The 19,007-nt window shown below is 44.4% G+C and overlaps 2 protein-coding genes across 21 annotated transcripts in view; one reads left to right on the forward strand and one right to left on the reverse strand.

Moving 5' to 3' along the window:
- ABI2 (abl interactor 2) overlaps nt 1–6,031 on the forward strand; it is a 108,348-nt gene extending 102,317 nt beyond the window's left edge. For all 15 annotated transcript variants that reach the window (XM_073306512.2, XM_073306501.2, XM_073306503.2 and 12 more), the window contains one exon: nt 53–6,031. In XM_073306512.2, coding sequence (XP_073162613.1) covers nt 53–228 — 176 coding nt within the window. In that variant the 3' untranslated portion in view covers nt 229–6,031. The remainder of the gene's footprint in view (nt 1–52) is intronic.
- Nucleotides 6,032–7,752: 1,721 nt separating this feature from the next.
- RAPH1 (Ras association (RalGDS/AF-6) and pleckstrin homology domains 1) overlaps nt 7,753–19,007 on the reverse strand; it is a 158,994-nt gene continuing 147,739 nt past the window's right edge. For all 6 annotated transcript variants that reach the window (XM_073306496.2, XM_073306495.2, XM_073306494.2 and 3 more), the window contains one exon: nt 7,753–18,094. In XM_073306496.2, the coding sequence (XP_073162597.2) occupies nt 16,139–18,094 (1,956 nt within the window). In that variant the 3' untranslated portion in view covers nt 7,753–16,138. The remainder of the gene's footprint in view (nt 18,095–19,007) is intronic.

Here is a 19,007-nt window from a genome sequence, read left to right on the forward strand (position 1 = left end):
GTACCTTCCCTTATTCAATGTTTATTTTTTCTCTCTCTCCTCCCTTTCCTAGTCGTGGCGATTTATGACTACACAAAAGACAAGGAGGACGAGCTCTCATTTCAGGAAGGTGCCATCATTTACGTCATTAAGAAGAACGATGATGGGTGGTATGAGGGTGTCATGAATGGAGTGACGGGGCTCTTCCCAGGGAACTATGTGGAATCCATCATGCACTACTCTGAGTGAAGACCACAGGGTGCAGAGCTGCACCTTGCTCCACAGGAACTGTCAGGGCACCTCAGCTCTCCACCAGCCCCTAGGGGCCCACCCAAGTGAACTGAATGAAGGATAATTGTAACACAACCACTCTTGTTTTTTGCTTTTCTCATTATACAATAGCGATTTGAGTTGTTTGAACAAATGGCTCTTCCAGCTGCCAGCAGTGGCTGTACGTGACGTTGACTAAGCCGACCCGTTCGGATGTAGGTAGTGGAGATGTAACGAACTTGTGGAGTAGCTGATATTTGACTAAAATTCAGACTGATTCAAGCGTGATCTGGGATCTTTCTCAGGAATACTGTATGGCCCTGTGATATTACCTCTGGCACCGGACATCCTGGATGCCAGTGCAAAAGGGTTAATGTAACTGGCTAGTGGAAATCCCTCACTTTTTCTACACTCACATGCAGCTGGAAGGACACGTGTGTGCTATCTAATATTTGGATTCCTACACAAAGCAGTTCCTGTATCTGACTTCCAGAGGGTTCGTTACATCTTTAACATAAACAGTTCTGCAACTGCACGTGTAGACTGATGTGGGGGCTCACAGAGCTGGCTTGGGTTCACTTACCTTTCAGTTTAGATAATTAAGATGGATGCAGCCCAGAAGACCTCACCATGGTGTAATCTTAGTCTTTTGACTGCCCCACGTTAGATCTGTGTTATGCACTGGTGTAGAAAGTGATCCCCATTGGCATAAGCTCCCAGCCTGCTGGGGCGGAGGGGTTAAGCTGAACACAAGTGCATTTTGTGGTGAGGGGGAAGTTAAGTTTATAGGTTCCTTGGGCGTCTGAGGCTAACTCTAGGAGTTAAGGTTTGAATCTATTTGTGCGTCCTTGCACGAGACAGATAATTCATCCTAAATGTCAGTATTATGCACAGTGTAATTTTTAAAAAACCCAATCAGGTCTGGTAAATTGGCTCTTTTGTACTTTGGTTCCAGATCTGAGTATATGCTGTGACCGCCCTGTGCAGAGGCAGGACAAAGAGCAGTTGTCGTCTTCAGGTCTATTACCAAAATCTCCTCACAGTGGAAGTAAAAAGGGTGGCCACAGGTGTTGGTTTTCCATGGAAAGCTATGCACAAACTGGTCATTATTTTAGCTCTTTTCCCTGCCCCTCCCAGTGTTTATAAAATAGTAAATACCTTTCATAGCTATACCTAGCCAGGTGTGAATCACACACACACTGTAAAGGTTTCACGTACACTTGTAGGTTGCTTTTTAATACGGTCTCAGATGAAAATGCCAACACTTGAGTTGGCTTCACAGATCAGTGTAAAGAACTGTGAATGGTCATCTGTGCCAGTTTAGGAAGAACTTCAAAGAAAAGAGGAATGTTAACGTAATTCATTAACACAGCAAACTGATTGACCTGCTGTTGTAGTCCACCTTCTAGAGGAGGGCAGCCCATGTACATTTCATCTAATCTCCTGTAATAGGGAGGTACCGAGCAAGGTTTCTTCCTGAACTATTTTCATTTGAGCCAAGGTGAAATTCCAGCCAGTACCAACAGTACCTTACTCAAGTCTAGATAATGCTGCAGCTGTCTGCTAAGGCATGTGTGTACAATGGAATATTGCAGGGAGAGTAGTGGAGATAACTAACTGGAGGCTGGTTTTCCTTCCTTCTTAGTAAAAATGTGTACAGTCAAGCCAGTCTCATAACGCAGTAGCTTGTACAATATCTTGCCAGAGATGTGCATTTCGAGCAAGCGGGGACACTTGGGCTAGATGGGACCTTTGCTAAACTGATGCGTCAATCTGAGGGGGCAGAAAAGGGAAAGGAATGGACAACTTGTGCCATTCCTCCTTATACTCTGGATATGAAGTCTCCTTGGAGCTTTTCTGCCTCCCAGTACTCATTCTTAGGTGGCACTGGAGCCTAAATGCTGTCATGTCCTTGTCAGGAAGCTTCTCCACTCAATTACCCCTTCTAGCTGTGTGCTGCAAAAATAGTTCCACCGAGCAGCACGTTTCAAGCCCTGCCACACTGCAGTCTGCCAGGGCTCATCTCATTGCTGCCCTTCTGGAAGGTGGCAATTGCTTGATGAATGCTTGAATTAGGTGACACTGACTCCCCCCAAAAAAATCCCTTTTGGGTTTTTTTGTCTCCTAGTAGCAAAATGGCTGAAAACAGACATTGCCCAGTGTCTTTGTAGGAGTGTCTGGGTGAGACAAAGCTAGGCAGTTACCCTACACCATGCTTAGGCTACTGTTAGTTTCTAAGGCTTGGCTACACAGGAAGTTATTATGAAATGAGGTAGGATGTGAATTTAAAGTACAAGAGCTATTCTGGGCCATTTTGTCATGTAGACGAGTCCCAAGGGCATGTCTGCACTGCAAGTACTGGGGGAACCCACCTGCTCACAACATGGCTAAAGCACAGCTGCATTGTGTAGTGTAAAGGGGGACCCCAGAGTGCTCGCTGGGATGGGCACATGGTTAGGGTCCCACCTACTCTACAGACCAGATGTGCTTTTTCCTGAGTCATCGACATCGATTTGTAAGTGGTGCCCTGATCTGGATATGCTTGTGCTACAGCCTGGGCACAGAATCAATATTCCTTAAACGAGCTGTTTCCATTGGAAAGATGTCTGGTGTGGTGAGCTCACAAAGCAGAGGATTTGTAGAGTCCAGCGGGTCCTGAGCCCTCGCCAGCAGACAAGCTGGGCTTGTGTTTTGTTTGTTCCCTGCTGACAACATGACACTTATGAGGTAGTTCATCCTGCACAGCTGCTGTGGGGGGAGTTTCTGGGTCACCTCCTGCTGGTTTGATGCTTTTTTATGCAGTACTAATGTTGTAAAAAACACTTGTTGGGTTTTATGCATATTTTTTATTTTGTACAGTTTTGAATTCTGTAGATTGTCCAGGGATGATGCTATGTAATGAGCATAGACCAGGCCCAAAGTAATCGGATTTTGTATGTACTGTTACATAGACTGCATGCTATTAATGTCAGTGAGGGTTGTGTTTCCAGTTCTATCATTTGTAATCCCTCCCCCGCATTTCATTTTCCCCTTTTATTTAAATAGTTACTTCAAAAAGGGGTGGGGGCTTGGGCAATAGGCTATTCAAATAGAGGCAGAACTTCTTTGCATGGAGTCCTGTCAAAGCTGAAATGAAGGTGTTAAGAATTACAAGCTGCTGGTCCTTCAGTGTTTTTCTCTCTGTAGGGGGGGGTGGGTGGGTGGGTGGGTAGGAGAAAAGGACACAGCAGAATAGTCCAAAGCAAGCCTTAGGCTCAAAATACTAATTCTCTATCCCTCTCTCCCCACAACCCACTGCTTTTTTCAATCCACAAAAAGTAGGGGGGAGAGCTAGTCCACCATAGCCTCTGGAGCTCTTGTTAGAGGGTTAGTTGGGATGGGAATAGCCCTTGCTGAAGAAATGGTGCTGTGCAAGTATTTCAAAAATGTTACTTTATTAAGAAGTTTTGGTTTCCTGGAAAAGAACGAAATACGTCCTGGTCCTAGCACAAAGCTACACTACAAAGGGGGGTATGGTACCTGTATTACAGCCAGCCGGGGGAGGGTGCTGGCTTTGAGTCCTGTTTCTCTCACTGATGCTCACAGAGGGGACTCTCAGATACGACTGTCTATAAGTTGTGCTTCTCCATGCACTGCCCTAAGGGGCTTGCTGTTCAGAGGCAGGCGTACAAAAGAGCTAGTTTGTGGTGGAAGCTTTGCTGTTGTCTCAGTAAAGCACTATAGGGGAGATAATTCTCTGTGATATTTCACAATGTCATTTTCAGGGACTGGGGGGGGAGGAGCGATTTGGTACCAGGTGCCACTGCATATTTAGGAGAATTACAAAGTATGAATCTTCACCAGCAGGAGATTACAACTACTCCAAACCAACCCCCCCCTTGGGCAGTGGAAAGAGCAAATGATTTAGGAGGTTCAAGTTCTAGATGAAGTGTGGCAAATTCAGGGGCATCTCCTCTCTCCCATGTAGGTCTCAGGTTACCCCTGCCACTTGCTTACTTCCCCTGAGCCTGGAAGTGCCCCTCTTTTCTCACTCACAGTCCCTCATTACGGGCCAGGCTGTGATCTGCTCTGCACAGGGAAATGGGAATAGTTGCCAACCAAACTTGTTTGCTGTTCATAGTCATAGGAAAACCCCTGATGTTGACAGCCTGTGACACCTGGGCTGAAGCACGCTGATAGGCCTGTCTCATCGCTTGCTGGTGAGTTTTTTGGGGTGGGGGGGAGGAGGTGCTCTTCACACAGCACAATTTGTTCAGTGAGGAACGCTCACCTTCTGCCAGAGGCACCAGTTTTCACAATGTGGTAAAATAAACCCTGCCCTTTGATGCGGAGTCCAGTCCTTAGGGGCTTTTCTGCTGTGTGCCAGTGGAGACTCGGATCTACTCTTCCTGAAGGGCTTTGTTTCCAGTCTTAGCCTGCTGCCCTAACATGAAAGCAGAACATGATTGAGAGGGTTCCCCTACAGAAGCAGGGGCTGTGAAATTGGGGTACTGTATACGTTGAAAATTACTTATAGCCCTGCCCCCCTGGGAGCAGAACAGGGCATGTAAGAAATGGGGCTGAGTGATGGATTAGGTTCTAAGCTGTGAATATTGAAGCCCTGTGCTCAGGTAATCACCGGTAGCTGGTTTCCAAATGAAGGAAGCAGCACTGTAGGCATACTTTGGCCAGAGCAGTTTTTGAAAACCTGAGCTCTAGGCAGAGTACAGGGGAAAGCACACAGCTGTTGCATTTGCCAAAGGGGTAATCTTGTTTCATGCCTCTAGTATTTGGAACCAGCCAAAACCAAATTCTGAGGGTGGGAGATTAAGAGTCCAAATTTCCTGCTCCTGCAGCCTAATGCTGAATTTGATGTAATTACATGTTTCTGGATAGTGCTCTAATACACAGTGGAAAAAATAATGCAAGATTTTTTTTTTAATATTCAGTAGCTGAACTCACTAGTTCCATGGTCCTAGTGCTTTATTTTGAAACTCCAAAAATAATAGTGCACCCCAGCCCCATCTTTGGGAAGATACTTGAAAGCTAAATCACAGACCATGGGCCACCTCTGCTTTCATTTGTGTTCTGTGCAACTTCCATGGCCAAAAGTGGAGTCTAAGGGTACAGTAAACATGCTGATTCTATTAGCACATTGCACTGTTGCTCTTACAAGGCACATGTCACAACAGGGTGTTTGATAAAGCCTCTGGGACAGGCTGTTAAAAGGTAGCCTTTCAACCCACCTCCTGACTCATTAATACAGGACTTTGCTGAGAGGGGGGCAGCACATTTTTTGGTTCATATTGATAACCTCTGGAAAAAAAAAACAGAGCTGTGTACAAATTGGTTTCAAGGTTAAGCGCTGACCTCATCTGAGATTTGTGAAGAACAAGTGCTTATTTTCATCTTTGAAGCGTGTCTTTTGCAACGTGTAAGGACAGGTGGTTGCTATGAATTCTCTGGAAAAACATCACTGTCCTCTTGTTCCTGTACATTTTTTTCTTCAAAAAACAAAACACCCACTTTGGCTCAGTCTAATAAGCAATTTTTGGCTCTGTGGCTGATTTACTCAGAGCCTCCACTCTGCTATTGAGTTTGGTGAAGTAAGTTACAAAACATGCAGGACTCAGGGGAGTTGCATGCCGCCGGAAAACAGTTCCTGGGTGTGTACCATTCAAACCACCTTCCACTGATTGGGGAACATTAATTTTTTAAAATTTTTTAATTGTACTTGGAACTAACTGTTGCTGTGTACTAAACCCTCTTGTAACAAGTCCTGAATAAAAACACAAAGCACACATCCAAGTGTCCTGTGAATATACCGCTTCTGTAACACTTCATGGGTTAATGACAATTGCTGGCCAGCGAATAATGGGCATAGACAGACGAGAGTCGGTCACACAGCTGCCAGCAGGCTCTCAGGTGGACATACTGCGAGAGATCAGAGCTATCTCCACTGCATCATTAACTAGACACATGCCTACAGCCTGTCAGCTGCTGTGTGTTAATGATTTCTAAGGTTTGACTAATAGGGTTCATTTTTTTTCCAGCCTTCCCCTTCAGTGCTTCACAGAGGTGGGTAAAATCACATCAGAGGCACCACCTCCCTAATCCCATAGCCAACTCTCACTTTCCCTTTTGCACAGGGGCAGCGTTGACGTCAAGAAGTAATTCATGATTCAAATTCTTCCCTTGCCCTGGATTAAGACAGTGTTGCTAGGCACCAGTCCCCCATAGTCCTATCTTAAAGTGGAAACAGAAACAGCTGTGCTAGCAAGAGGAGCTGTGTTCCTACCCTCTCCTTTAGTTGGAGATGCATGGAAGCTGGCACAAACCCATCCCTGCCTAGCATTTGCGACTAGGGCCACAGACTAACCTAAGTCAAGCAAACCCAACAGTCTTGCTGCACCTGTTCTTAGAAGCAGCATGTAAAAGCAACTGAAGAGGATGGTGGCGGGAGGTTCTGTAGCTCAAGCAGCAGGGCTAGGCCATATCTGGGATGTAAGAACTTCCCTGTTAGTGGCCACAGAGGAACAGCAACTCCACTCTGTGTTGTATGCCAGGGGAAGAGCATCTTTCTTGAACACCAGCCCTGCAGTGCCACATGGGGAAGCCCCAACCCCAAAGGTACCTAATTTGCATTACAAAAACTTTAAAAACTTGTCTTTACATCACCATACACTAGGCCTCCTTGCTCAAGGCAGATAGCATACAACAATGTGGTGCTCTGTGCAGTTCACAGAAGAGTGCCATGTAGACAAGCCCTGACACACTCTCCGTTTGGTTCTGTTAGAGCAGGGTGCCCAACGTATGGTCCACCAGAACATAAGACCTGGAGCCTGCTTCAACACAATATGCTAATGGCTTATTCATTAGCATTTTGTCATCATATTTACATCATTATCAAGTACGTTAATATACTCTACTGTACAGAGAAATAACCTGTCTAAATACACACAAAACAAGCTGAACTTTAAATCAATGCAGGTGACTTTAAATCTTATTAAATACTTAGAATCTGTCTGGCCCAGACCAGGTTGTGTGGCCTTCCTGTGTGACCAGCTTGAGACCACAATGCTAGAGCCAGATTCTCGACTCACAGGCCAGGCACCGCTTGGCGCAGGGCACAGGTGCAGAAACATGCCTGAAGCAAAGGTGGCGGATTGCAGGAAACCTCAACCTCATTTGTCTCAGGCTGTGAAACCGGCAGTGCTCAATCTGAGCTTCAACGTGAGTCCAGCTGCTTTATTAATAGGGGCATTCTGTAGAAGTGCAGTATTTTTCCAATGTATTTCTAGTAAGGAATGATAAGGGTACATAACATTTCTAGGACGCAGACAAGAATGAGCCAGTTTGAGGCCTTATTTCATTTCAGACCAAACCAGAGGATTTAGTTTATACTACCAGAACCTGCTAGTCCAATGAAAGCCTGGTTGGTATGTCTACCTTCACTCCAGCAAGGCACATTATAATCTCATAAAAACATAAAATGGCAAGACAGGGAAAATAAAACAGAAAGCATTAAATTTAACTACATCTTTATTGAATTGTGCATATTCTATTGTATAATGAGCTATAGTGGGTACTTTATAATGCAGTATTTCTTTTGTCCTCTCCCATGCTTAAAAAAGTATATTTATACATATATTTATATATATTTATAACATGGCAAAGCTCCCCCCAACCTGAAATTGTCAGAGTTTCAAAGAGCCTTGTTTTTTGTTTTGAAAGGGGGGTGGGGGAGCAGTCCCATTCAAAGATAAAATGTGCAATTTGTTTTAAAGCAGTAAACATATTAATGTATTTACAGCACATTCAGCACAAGCTTGCTGCACAGACAAATCATTGTAATATTTTCTTACATGTGCATCTCCACTATTATAAAGGACACCATCAGTGGCTGCTAACAGTTAGTGAAAGCCGTGAAACAAGTGGTGATGTTCCAGTTAATGCTTGTTCCATGGCAGTTCAACAGACAGAGTTAGTTACAACTTATGACGAAGCAGACAGGAAAACCAACCCCATTTTGTTTTCTGTTTAAATACAAACTCTATCCCACTGCAGCATACGAACTACTCACCACTGCAGCAGAAGACTGAGGAAGCAAATTGCTTAGAGTGTTTTACTACATTACATTATTTTTCCTGAATGGTGAGATGGGGACTTAATGTGTCTAGATCAGTGGTTTTTAACTTGTGGTCCACAGACTGTAAGGGGTCTGTGAAATGTGACTATGAAAATAAAGTTTCAGATCCCAGAGAACGCATTCTGTTCTGATCTATCAAAAGTACGTGAATAGCTCCCCCTGCAGGTCAGCCCACAGAAGCCCACAGTTTAGCGCCCTTTCTCCCGCTGTGTCAAATGCTGTGCCTTGCACCTGCAACACGGATTGAATGCTTTTCGGTCAGTTTCCAGTCTGACTTCTATGGTAGGGGTGTGTGGACCAGAGGTTGAATTTCCAAAGGGGTTCGCACCTTTGGTCCGCAAATGAAAAAAGGTTGAAAACCACTGTTCTAGATAATTATTACACTACAAATGTGCAACAGCATCTACTCCACAGGGGCACAAGCCTGCCACCTCTTGCAAAACACCTGCCTTATCTCTTCATGCTGTACATTGGCACCTGTTAATTTCTTTAATTTAGCTGCACCCCAACTCCTACATGCTCACTCTCAAGAACGAAGAAAGCAGGTAATGGCGACATCTTTGGTAGACAGCGGTGTAATCGCAAAGAAGTGTAGCTAGGGCAGTGGTGGGTAAGAGACTCTCACAGTAGAGGAAAAGGTCAATTCTCCTGCCTTCTGAAAGTATACTCAGGACTTCAAATACCTGGCAGAAGCACTGTTGCATCCACCTGCGATGGAGCTGAAATTGTAGTCCCAAAAAGGGGTTTTATATTTTATACTAGTAGTTCCTTATCTCAGGAACACTATTTACAAGTCATTCACTAGATATTACAGTACTGCACCCCAAACCAAGGGGGGAATTTGGGTTTGGGTAATTGACAGTCTTTCCGCCCAGTCTCTGCTGCATCTCCTCTCAAGCGCCATACACAGGCCTGGTGGATGCTGTGGGTGTTTAGCACCTATTCCCTCCACCCCCAACCCCAGAATTAGGCCCTGTGTGAATCCAGACGGACCATTACTGGTTCCATTCTCTGCGGTGTTTTTTATTTAAATATACAAGGAATAAATGTATTTACAGTACTTATTTCTCTCTTCAAAGCTTAACGAAGTTTGTAATTCATGAGATGGAACATAATCAGCAGAACCCTTTGCTCTCAGCACTTGGTACCATGTAACTTGTTATTGGAATGCTTTGCTGTTTATTTGCCCCCCAAATGAAAAGACTTGAAAGGGAAATGGCAAGTCACTTTACAACAAAAATGTACATGTTATAAATAAAAGCTTTACAGACAGGAACCTTCAGGGCTGAAACATTTCAAAGGAAACATTTCCCCCAAAGTGTTTGCCACCCATCTGCTCTACAGCATCCTCCTAATTTGAGAACATCAGGAACTGAAAATGAATAAAGAGAAGTATGAGAGACTATTTTCACTGTCCAGGCTGAGGGAAATCGCACCCTCCCCCGCAACATAAAATAAAAAGTGACGTAAAATATTTAAAATCACTTCAATGTTCATATGCTAGAGTATTAGTAACAGTAGAGGAACATTGCTTAAATTACTAACATGTACCCTTCAAAGAAGAAAAAAACAGACAGATTATTTGGGTCTTTATCTCAGGTTATGGCTGGCTGTTGAATTAGTGTTTATAGTATCAAAACTCTGAATAGTTGAGATTTCAGCAAATTCAGTTTTATGGAAAAGAAAAACCTGCATGCTGAACATTTGTGAAGTTGCAAAGAAGATTTACAGAGGGAGTTGCAACAACCCCAATGTAAATTTATAAACAAGTGTTCTTGGATTTAATTTTCAGGAGAACTAAAAGATCAACTAGAACATATCATGGTCAATTTCACGCAGAACTCCAGCTCAAATGGGAGTTTTGCTCCATCAAGGACCAACACACTTCAGCTCTATAAAACCAGTCCTGCAAGCTGATGTGCGTACTCAACTACCATGGAACATACCACTGTGATCAGCTAGTCTGACCTCCTGTATATCACAGGCCCTAAGACTTCCCTGAACTAATGCCTGTTTGAACAAGAGCCTACAAATATAAAACATTCTGTTCCGAGTCATCCCACTGCAAATCCAGAGCAACGGCATTGATTTCGGTGGAGTTACTCTGGGTGGAGTGGTTGTATCACGCAATAATCATTTAGATTCCTGTATGTTAGGGCTGCATAAAAAACAATCTAACAGGACAGCGTCAGCTTCAGCTGCATGAAAAACAATTTCCCCTTGTCACTCGCTAATGGAATAGGGCTCTTTGCAGTTTTCTGTAACAAGTGGGGAAAATCATTTTTCCTTCTAGTGCTGAACCTGCACTTTCACTTCTCTTCTCATGGAAGAAAATAGTTTCAATCCAGACTGAGGCTGACTGTTCTTGGATTTAATTTCACCTATGGGCACTGAGGTAAAAAGATGAAAATAGCTTCTTATTGTGCAACGCGAGAACATTCAAGCACTAGACACTAAAGCAATTTCAAAACTACACTGGGCCGAGAATTGTTTACATTCCTTTTTCTCTGTTCTGAAACCTAGGTGACAGTCTACTTTTAGCGGGTTTTCTTCTGCGCTGCACTACAAATAGTGATCATTCTCTCTGGGCACATTATGGAGGTGCTCTCTACCTTTGCAGACCTGCACATATTCAGCGCAGTCAGTTGACAGAGCTCAAATGTTCCTCTGTGGCAAAACAACAGTGTTTTACAAGCAAAGCATTACCAAGGAGACAGCACTTGTGTTTGGATGATCAGTGCTCTCCAATTTCATGGTGAAGGGCAATGTTCTCCTACTCGCTAGAGGACATCAGCAAAACACATCAGCTATTCCTCCAATCTACATGTAAACTCATCCTGGAAAGTGTGCAATTCCACACTAAGCTATTTTAAAACACCTGCATTTCAGTAACTGTTACAATCTTTATTCAGAGGTGACCAACAATATGTTAAAAGTACTTTTTGCAGTTAATTGACAGACTATGAAATTAAGCCTGGTCGATCTTTCTAAAGTAACTGAGTCCTAGCAAAATATACCACAGGACTAACTATGGCTCCTGTTGCAATTAAAACAGAGACAGAAATTTAGCTGGGTGGCCCTTGGTGCTACCAAGGAGAAGCAGCACCAGGATAACTTTCTCCCAGGTGAGCAATGGGATGGGCCAAGTCTGTGTTTTGGAGTCATCGTAATTTACCCTGAAGTAGCTCCCTGGTTTTTGGTCCTCCACTGGCTCTGTTTCAATACACGCTTGGCTTTTTACTTTCTTCTGACTGAAGATGTTTGGATTGAATGAATTCTGCCCCCTTCTCCTAGGCTGTGGCACTTAGTAACTAGTGGTTGCTACTTGCTCTGACAACATTAGAAGGGATAATCAAACTTGGCTCCAATTCCTCTTATTTCTTGTTTTACAGAGCTATTCACTAGTCCTCTCTTCTCTTTCCCCCACTTACTTTCTGACCTCATCAATTCTCACTGTACTTATTCTGATGCCTCAGACTTGCCATTTAGCCCTAGAGTTCCACCTTGTCCCAAACATAAGAGAAATCTAGCGGGCTGTCACTGTGTTATATGTTCATGTCACTCCACCTCCTTCACGCCGTGATTTCTTCCTGCCTATTTTGTGTTTCTCAGTACTGACATACAGTAGGCGCATCAGTCAGCTAACCTAAAGCATCACTGTCTGGCTTTGCTGTATTGAAAACACCTCTGTCCTGTCTTGGCTGGCTTAGGTTTAGCAAAATTATCTGAAAAACACACCCCACCTTTTATTCTCACAACAATTCCAGTCTCTCAGGCAGCTGCAACTCCAAAAGCACCTTGCAGACCCATCAGTGTTTTCTGATCAAAATTTTTTTAAATAAAAAGAGCTTCAGATTCTAAATCATTAACAACATACACAGGCTGACTAGAACATTCACATTTTCTTACAGGATGTCGTTTTCTCTTGTGCTTCCATACTAGGCTCTATGGTAGGGCTTATGTTTCTCCTTTAAGACTTCTGAAAATACTGTTTTACATATTCAAACACTAATTAGTTTCCACAACATCCTGGTGAGGCAGATAGGAGTTATCCCCATTTTCCAGATGGGAAAATAGGTATAGAGAACATCACAACAGGTTACGGAATGCAGCTCTGGGATCAGCTGCTCTTGCAAGAGAAAAAACATTCTGAGTGGAGGTCCTAGCAAGTGGTAAATATTTGTTTAAAAGTAATTTAAACGACACCTGTATTTTGTTGTTAATGTGGGATCAAACCATCTGTTCCATTTGTCTAAAGTATGGCTTTTCAGCTCCAAGGTGCTATGCTGACTCAATCCAAAAGGAATTATGGTCAATATTCTTTGCAGAAACTAACTTCTCGCTATGAGAGAGGGGGGAAGCAAAGGGGTTAAAAGAGAGGGAAGAAACGGGGCAATTTCCAAATCAACATGCAGGGAGAAAATTACTTGCAAACAAGGCTTATATATTTGAACACTAGAACAGAACAGCAAATAAGCTGGAAAAGCAAGTTACCATCAGGATTCTCAAGGTTTGCAATGGCAACCAGGTTTTTTAATTTTTGCCACCCTGTGGTCTAGTTTCAGTATGCTGCGATGAGAGCATTGCAGCCACTTTTTACTACTTAGCTTGTACCAACATTGGACTGGGGATAAACACTAGCAAAGACTACAGCATCTTGAAGTTGAGTTTTGCCAAGAACACAAATGCTGAAAAACAAGGGGTGGGAAACCCAGAACTCAAGGAGAAGCTTCAAAAACCCCACCCCCCAGGGACACTATTTTAAAAGAGAACTGCATCTTTTGGTTTATATAACTCATGCAGGTACAGAAATAAAATACATGGGAACTGTGGAAATTCGTTGCATTAACATTTCTTCAAAGACACAAAAGGTTGTCGGATTGCCCAAAGCTAACAAATAACAAAAAGATTAATTCCTGTTCCCTGGATGACACTCACTCTTTTTGCTGCAAATATGGAGTTCTGTTTTCTGACTTCCAGCAAACTGTTCAGTGGCCTGCATTAGTGAGCACAGATTCATGGTCCCATGGGAAACAAATATTAGACAAATGAACTTGATCATAGGAAAAGAACAATTCTCATCTGCCTTTAAAGAAATTGCATTCAAGACATTCCTCTGCCATGATTACGAACAAGTGCAGATCCCAGAGGCACCTACATCAAATGAACAAAAGGAAGAATGATCAGGCTGACACACGCCAGTGGAGTTATTAAGGGGGAGGGGAGGATGAAGATAAAAGAATTAACTGATTTAGCTCCCAGAGAACATGGGTACACACTGGCAGTGATCAGTAGGTAAACTTATCCATAAAAACTATGAGGCTAGAATTCCTACCTGTGCACCTTTAACTCCACTGGAAGGTGAGAGATCGAGGGCCAGCATACAGTACAAGCAGCAGAAGGAACAACGTAGAAAATTACAGCACCCATTAATTGTCGCATAGTTCAACGATCTTGTTACTAAGACACTAATCCGCTAACTGAGCATGCTTAAAATCAACAATGCCAATGCTTTTAAGGACACTTTATAAGCACAAAAATAGAAATAAAACTTTTGTGAACAGTTTGAAAGATACAAAAAAGTGCCTTTCCACAGCAGTGCTTTAAAAATGCACACAATGGTATAGTCTTATTGCTCAAATAAACTACTCTAAAATATTACAACGATTTCCAGGAGCCGCTGGAGGTGCTGAAGTGGGTTCAGAATCATACGAAACAGGTCAGCAGCACACATTTTCTCTTTTCACAATGCACTTATATAACACCGTACAAGTACAGATGTTTTGTGACCACTTCTTTCCGAGTCAAACACTCATTTCCTCACGTGATTATGACACTTGCAAAAGGGGGGAATGCTGCAACGATGCTTCTCACATCGACGAGCCCAAATGGCAAATATTCTCTCTCACCAAATATTAGTTTCTACTGTATCGACACACGTGATCTATTGCAGCGTTGCTTGTGATTTCTGGGCTGCTTTCTTGGTTTCGAAAAAAATGAGAGCATTTATTTTTGAAGGGGAAAAAAAGGTAAAAATCTGACCACCCCAATCTTGATCGTGTCCCTTTAGTGATCAGGGAAATTCACAAACGAGCACGTTAACGTACAGTGCTGATATTGGCATTATTTGACAACGTACACTGTGCTGCATGTGCACGAGACGCGAGGTCGCTCATACTAACTATACCACCATATCACGATGCCCGGGTAAGACTGCACAGTCAAAAACTAGCAGATTACAAGAAAAAGGATTCTGTTATTTTGACCTTATGGTTGTAATCAGCAGCAAATAAATAACAAATCAAATAAAGTATTCTATTTCCACCTAATAAGGCCCCTGATGCTCTAACTGGATTCCTAACAGATTTTATCAGCTCCCAAATTATATATTTTTTTCAGTCATCTTCCATGACTGCCAGAAGTGCAATTTGTTAATTAATAGGCTTATGCATTCGTTGCCGTCTCAAAAGGTCAAAGAAAACGGGTTACCAGCTATTTGTGGGCTGAAATTACCACTCCCATCCCTCCCTCCCCAAATGAAAGCTTCTAGCTCACAGCTGGTGCATTACAAACAATACTTCCTTAAAGGGTTCTCAGCCATTTTTTGTAAAGATAATTCATCTCTTCAGGCACAGATAAGGTGAGCATCTATATATGGTGTGTGCATGGGGCAGAGAGTACTACTGAATACAGAAACATACCTGTATTTTCAATAAGATGTACACATGTATTGATGATGTATCACATGACACATCATTAAGCCTTTGGTGCTGGGCAGCAGAGCCTCCCAATGTGTCAAAGTAAGGAACTGTGGCCCAGCAATGAGTGTAGGAGCTCCAGACAGCTCTCACAATGAGTTAACATATCATTTCTCCTTATCAGTACAAATAAGCTACCAGGCTTCTTACCACGTTAGAATGCGTATTGGATTGGAATAATATAAATGTATCCCACTTACTGTACGGACAAAGAACTTGGAGCTGAGAGTGGTTTTCAACTATTTGGAGGGGAGGATCTTTATAGTATAAATATATTTCACTCCAGCCCATATTTTTTTATATATAAAGTTTTTTTGTTGTTGCTCAAAATGTATTTATTTTCAGTAGTATTAGGACCAGAATGTTTTGGTAATGTTGTGTCTGTATTTTCACTCAATTGACAAGGTACAGATACTGACAGAATGCTTCAGTGCTGTACCATTTACCCGTCACAAACTGCCAAAAGATGCTTTTCTGATTTAAAGTGCCCCCTACATCTTCATCTTCATGTAAAGGTTTGACTGGTTAGAGTCCAATTCCTAGTAATATATACGTCAGTGGACTGAAACAATAAATACAGATCTACAAAAACATTCTGGTTATCTTCTATAACTGCAACGTAATATATCACAATCTATTATATAACTACATTTATAATACATGCACAAACATCTCTCACATGGACAGACACTACAAAAAATTATTTTTTTCTTAAATGCAGAAAAAAGTAAGAAAGGTTTTTGGTCCAATCCATATGAAGGATAAAAGACATTGCAAGGGAGAGGACAATGCCCTTCCACCCCCTTGAAATAATCAAACCCAAACCCTCAAACTTTTTGGACTAGGTCTGAAAGGGAATGCATACAGTTACCCTTAGTGACAGTGGCAGACCACGTCTTGATCATGTTATCGCACAAGTCACATGTTCTCTCTCTACACAAAGTACAGATCTGCTGATTGTAGAATTGACTGAAAGTCACGCAAAATATAGTTCACCTAATGATTACCAGTCCCTAGAAAGCTTGGTGTTCTGATCCCTTTTGGGAGGAGCAGGTGGTGGCCCCCTCCGCAACGTTGCATAGCCTGATATATGACTGCCTCCATAGCTGCCAGTCTTTTGCTGGTCCGCAAGCAGTTCCGGTGGGGGTGGAGGCAATGCCATGTCATCCATCGTGGCAGTCGGCTCTATTCTGGATACACGGGAAGAAGAGAGGGAGCCATGCCGAGTGATGGACTTACGCTGCAGAGTCCTGTTTAGGTCTGCCAGGAAGCCAGGCTGAACACTAAGGCTGGACTTGGGCGAGGTGGGCACTTGTGGACTGACTGGCCCCTGTGATTCCATGATTTCGGCCTGTGTAAGCCGGGTGCTGTCATTCCGCTTGGGACGTGTGGGTGGAGGGGCTTTTTTCACTGATGATTTGGACCAGGGCTGAGGCTGGGGATTAACAACAGCAACTTTTGGAGAGGTGCTACCTGAAAACAGAGCTGGGATCTCTACTGGTGGTAAAGGCAGATCTATTTCTGGTGGAGGTGGCGGAAAGTCCGAATCGGATGGAGGAGAAGGAAATTCTACCATGGGATCCCTCCCAGGCACTCCTACTGCAGGTGCCGTTGCTGAAATACCTCCTTGCTGAAGAACTATAGGCAGATTCACGCCAGAAAGATTTAGCTTTCCTGGCTTTGGAGGAGCTACAGGAGGAGGTGGAGACTCCTTGGAAGGAGATCCCGAAGGCTCTGGTGGATGTGCAAATTTGCTGACAAGGCTGTCCACCGAAGGTCTCTTAGATTCATGGTACTCAGCAGAGCTGCTGGATTTGATGCTGGAGTTTCGTTGAGGGGTTGGAGGTGGTTTCTTCCCTCCAGGACTTGAGGTCTTGCTGGCCTTTTTGACTGGAGATCCCGCCTTGTCCGGGGCAGGAGAAACTGCAGAGGGAGCTGGGGAAGGTGGCGGAGGAAACACTAGGCAGCTCTCAGGTGGAGGAGGAGGAAAATCAGGAGACGGAGCAGAGGTGGGCTGCCACTTGGGCTTTGCTTTCACTGCTGGGGGAGACTGTGGTGCCCCACTGACTGGGACAGGCTTCAAAGGCTGAGGCTCTGTGGCTGGAGGGGTCGGGGGAGGGGGAAACTGACTGGCGATCTGCTTCACCACAGACAGCACAGGAGACTGCGGGGACGGGGGAGGTTTAACAGAGAAACTCTGCTGTTTTGGTAAGGTGGGTGGGGGAGTAGGCCCCGGAGGAACAGGTGTTGGTGGAGGAACTTGGGAAGCTGTGAAATTTGGCTGTTTTTTTATTGCAGGAGGAGGGGGAACGGGCCCCGGTGGCGGGATGTGGGTCACCATGGGCGATGCCGCCTTTGCGCTCACCTGCGTGGGGACAGGCAGGAGGGGTTTAGGAGGGGCTGGGGGGGGAGGCACTGCAGGCACGGGGGGAGGGAGAGGGGGTGGTGATGATGCAGCAGTGGGAGTAACGTTCTGTGGAACCTGATGGATTTTGAGAGGGGGGGTTGGGGGCGTGAATGGTGGCACCGACGGGCTGCAGGGGTTTGGTTTCAGCTGTGCCATAGCTGATCCAGGGGTAGGTGGAGGAGGGGGCGGGGGAGGAGGGGGAGCCACCAACATGGGCATCTTTCCCAGTGTTGGGGGTGGTGGCGGCATTTGCTGGGTGATGGGGGGAGGTTTAAAGAGAGGCCCAGCATGCTGGGAGGCATTCTGCAGCCTCGTGATCGTGCTGTACTTGACAAACAGGGGGGCCGCTGAGCCGGTTGAAGGCGTAGACTGGCTGGGAAGAGGCGGCGGAGGCGGTGGGGGAGGGGGTGGTGGGGGTGGGGGCGGTGGCGGTGGGGGTGGTGGAAGGGGAGGCGATGGCTGAGAAGCTGTGTATGGGGTAGCCACTTTAATTTGTGGGGACATGGCAGGTGCAAGTGAAGTGAAGGGTCGGCTCACAGACTCCATTTTGGCCTAAAAGACGGCGAGTTTAAAAAAAAAAAAAAAAAAAAAAAAAGAGAGAGATTAAGAGAGGGTACAAAGGCAAGTTCTAAATGTTTGTCACTGAAAAAGAAAGATGCAGACTACAGCATGCAGGAAACATAAGCACAATGATGCAGCAGAAGGAAATTCTGAACACGGACAAGATGGAGGAACTGGAGTGTGCTCATGGAGGGGATGGGGTGGAGATGGAGTCTCACAGGGACGGAGTGCTAGGGTTACTCAACTATATGCCTGAACAATCGGAGGAGATGGACTGTAGCTGAAATTTTCTGATCAGACAGCAGTGCAAGGGGCGGCAGGTGCAACACTCTTGCCGTTGTGGTTGGGTGTTTAGCGCATACAGAAGTGAGGCCATGCCCCCGCGGAGATTCCTGGGGGCAGACCTCTGTGCCCATGCAGAGTCCCAGTAACGTTCATGGGATTCCAGATGGGTGTAAGGGACGTACCCAGGGAGATTCCCCTTGCAGAACTGAGCCCTTAGAGAGGAAGCCATGCAGAGTAAGAGACACTGCAGATGTCCATTCAGGTCTGTAAGACTGAATTTGGACCAGGCTCACACGAGGCTTTCAAGAGCACCTGTCTTTAACTACACCAGGGAATGCTATCGTTTTATGTTAGCTGTGGTGATGGCATTATGCTGCTAATGTTTTGATACATGGAAGCCTAAAAATATTCTGAGAAGAGTGCAGTACACTGCAGGAACAAACTCCACACGCTGGTACATCATGGAGACATTTTCATCCAACATGCACTGAAGTTCAACAATGCAGAGAGAAAAGGGGAATTTTATGGAAAAATCCTCAAACATTCTGTATAAAATAATAAAGAAATTGATACACAAAAATTGTATTGGTAAAGAACAGCTAGACATGCAACTGAACAT

Source organism: Lepidochelys kempii, chromosome 11 (genome assembly GCF_965140285.1).
Source record: "Lepidochelys kempii isolate rLepKem1 chromosome 11, rLepKem1.hap1, whole genome shotgun sequence".
Taxonomy (NCBI): domain Eukaryota; kingdom Metazoa; phylum Chordata; order Testudines; family Cheloniidae; genus Lepidochelys; species Lepidochelys kempii.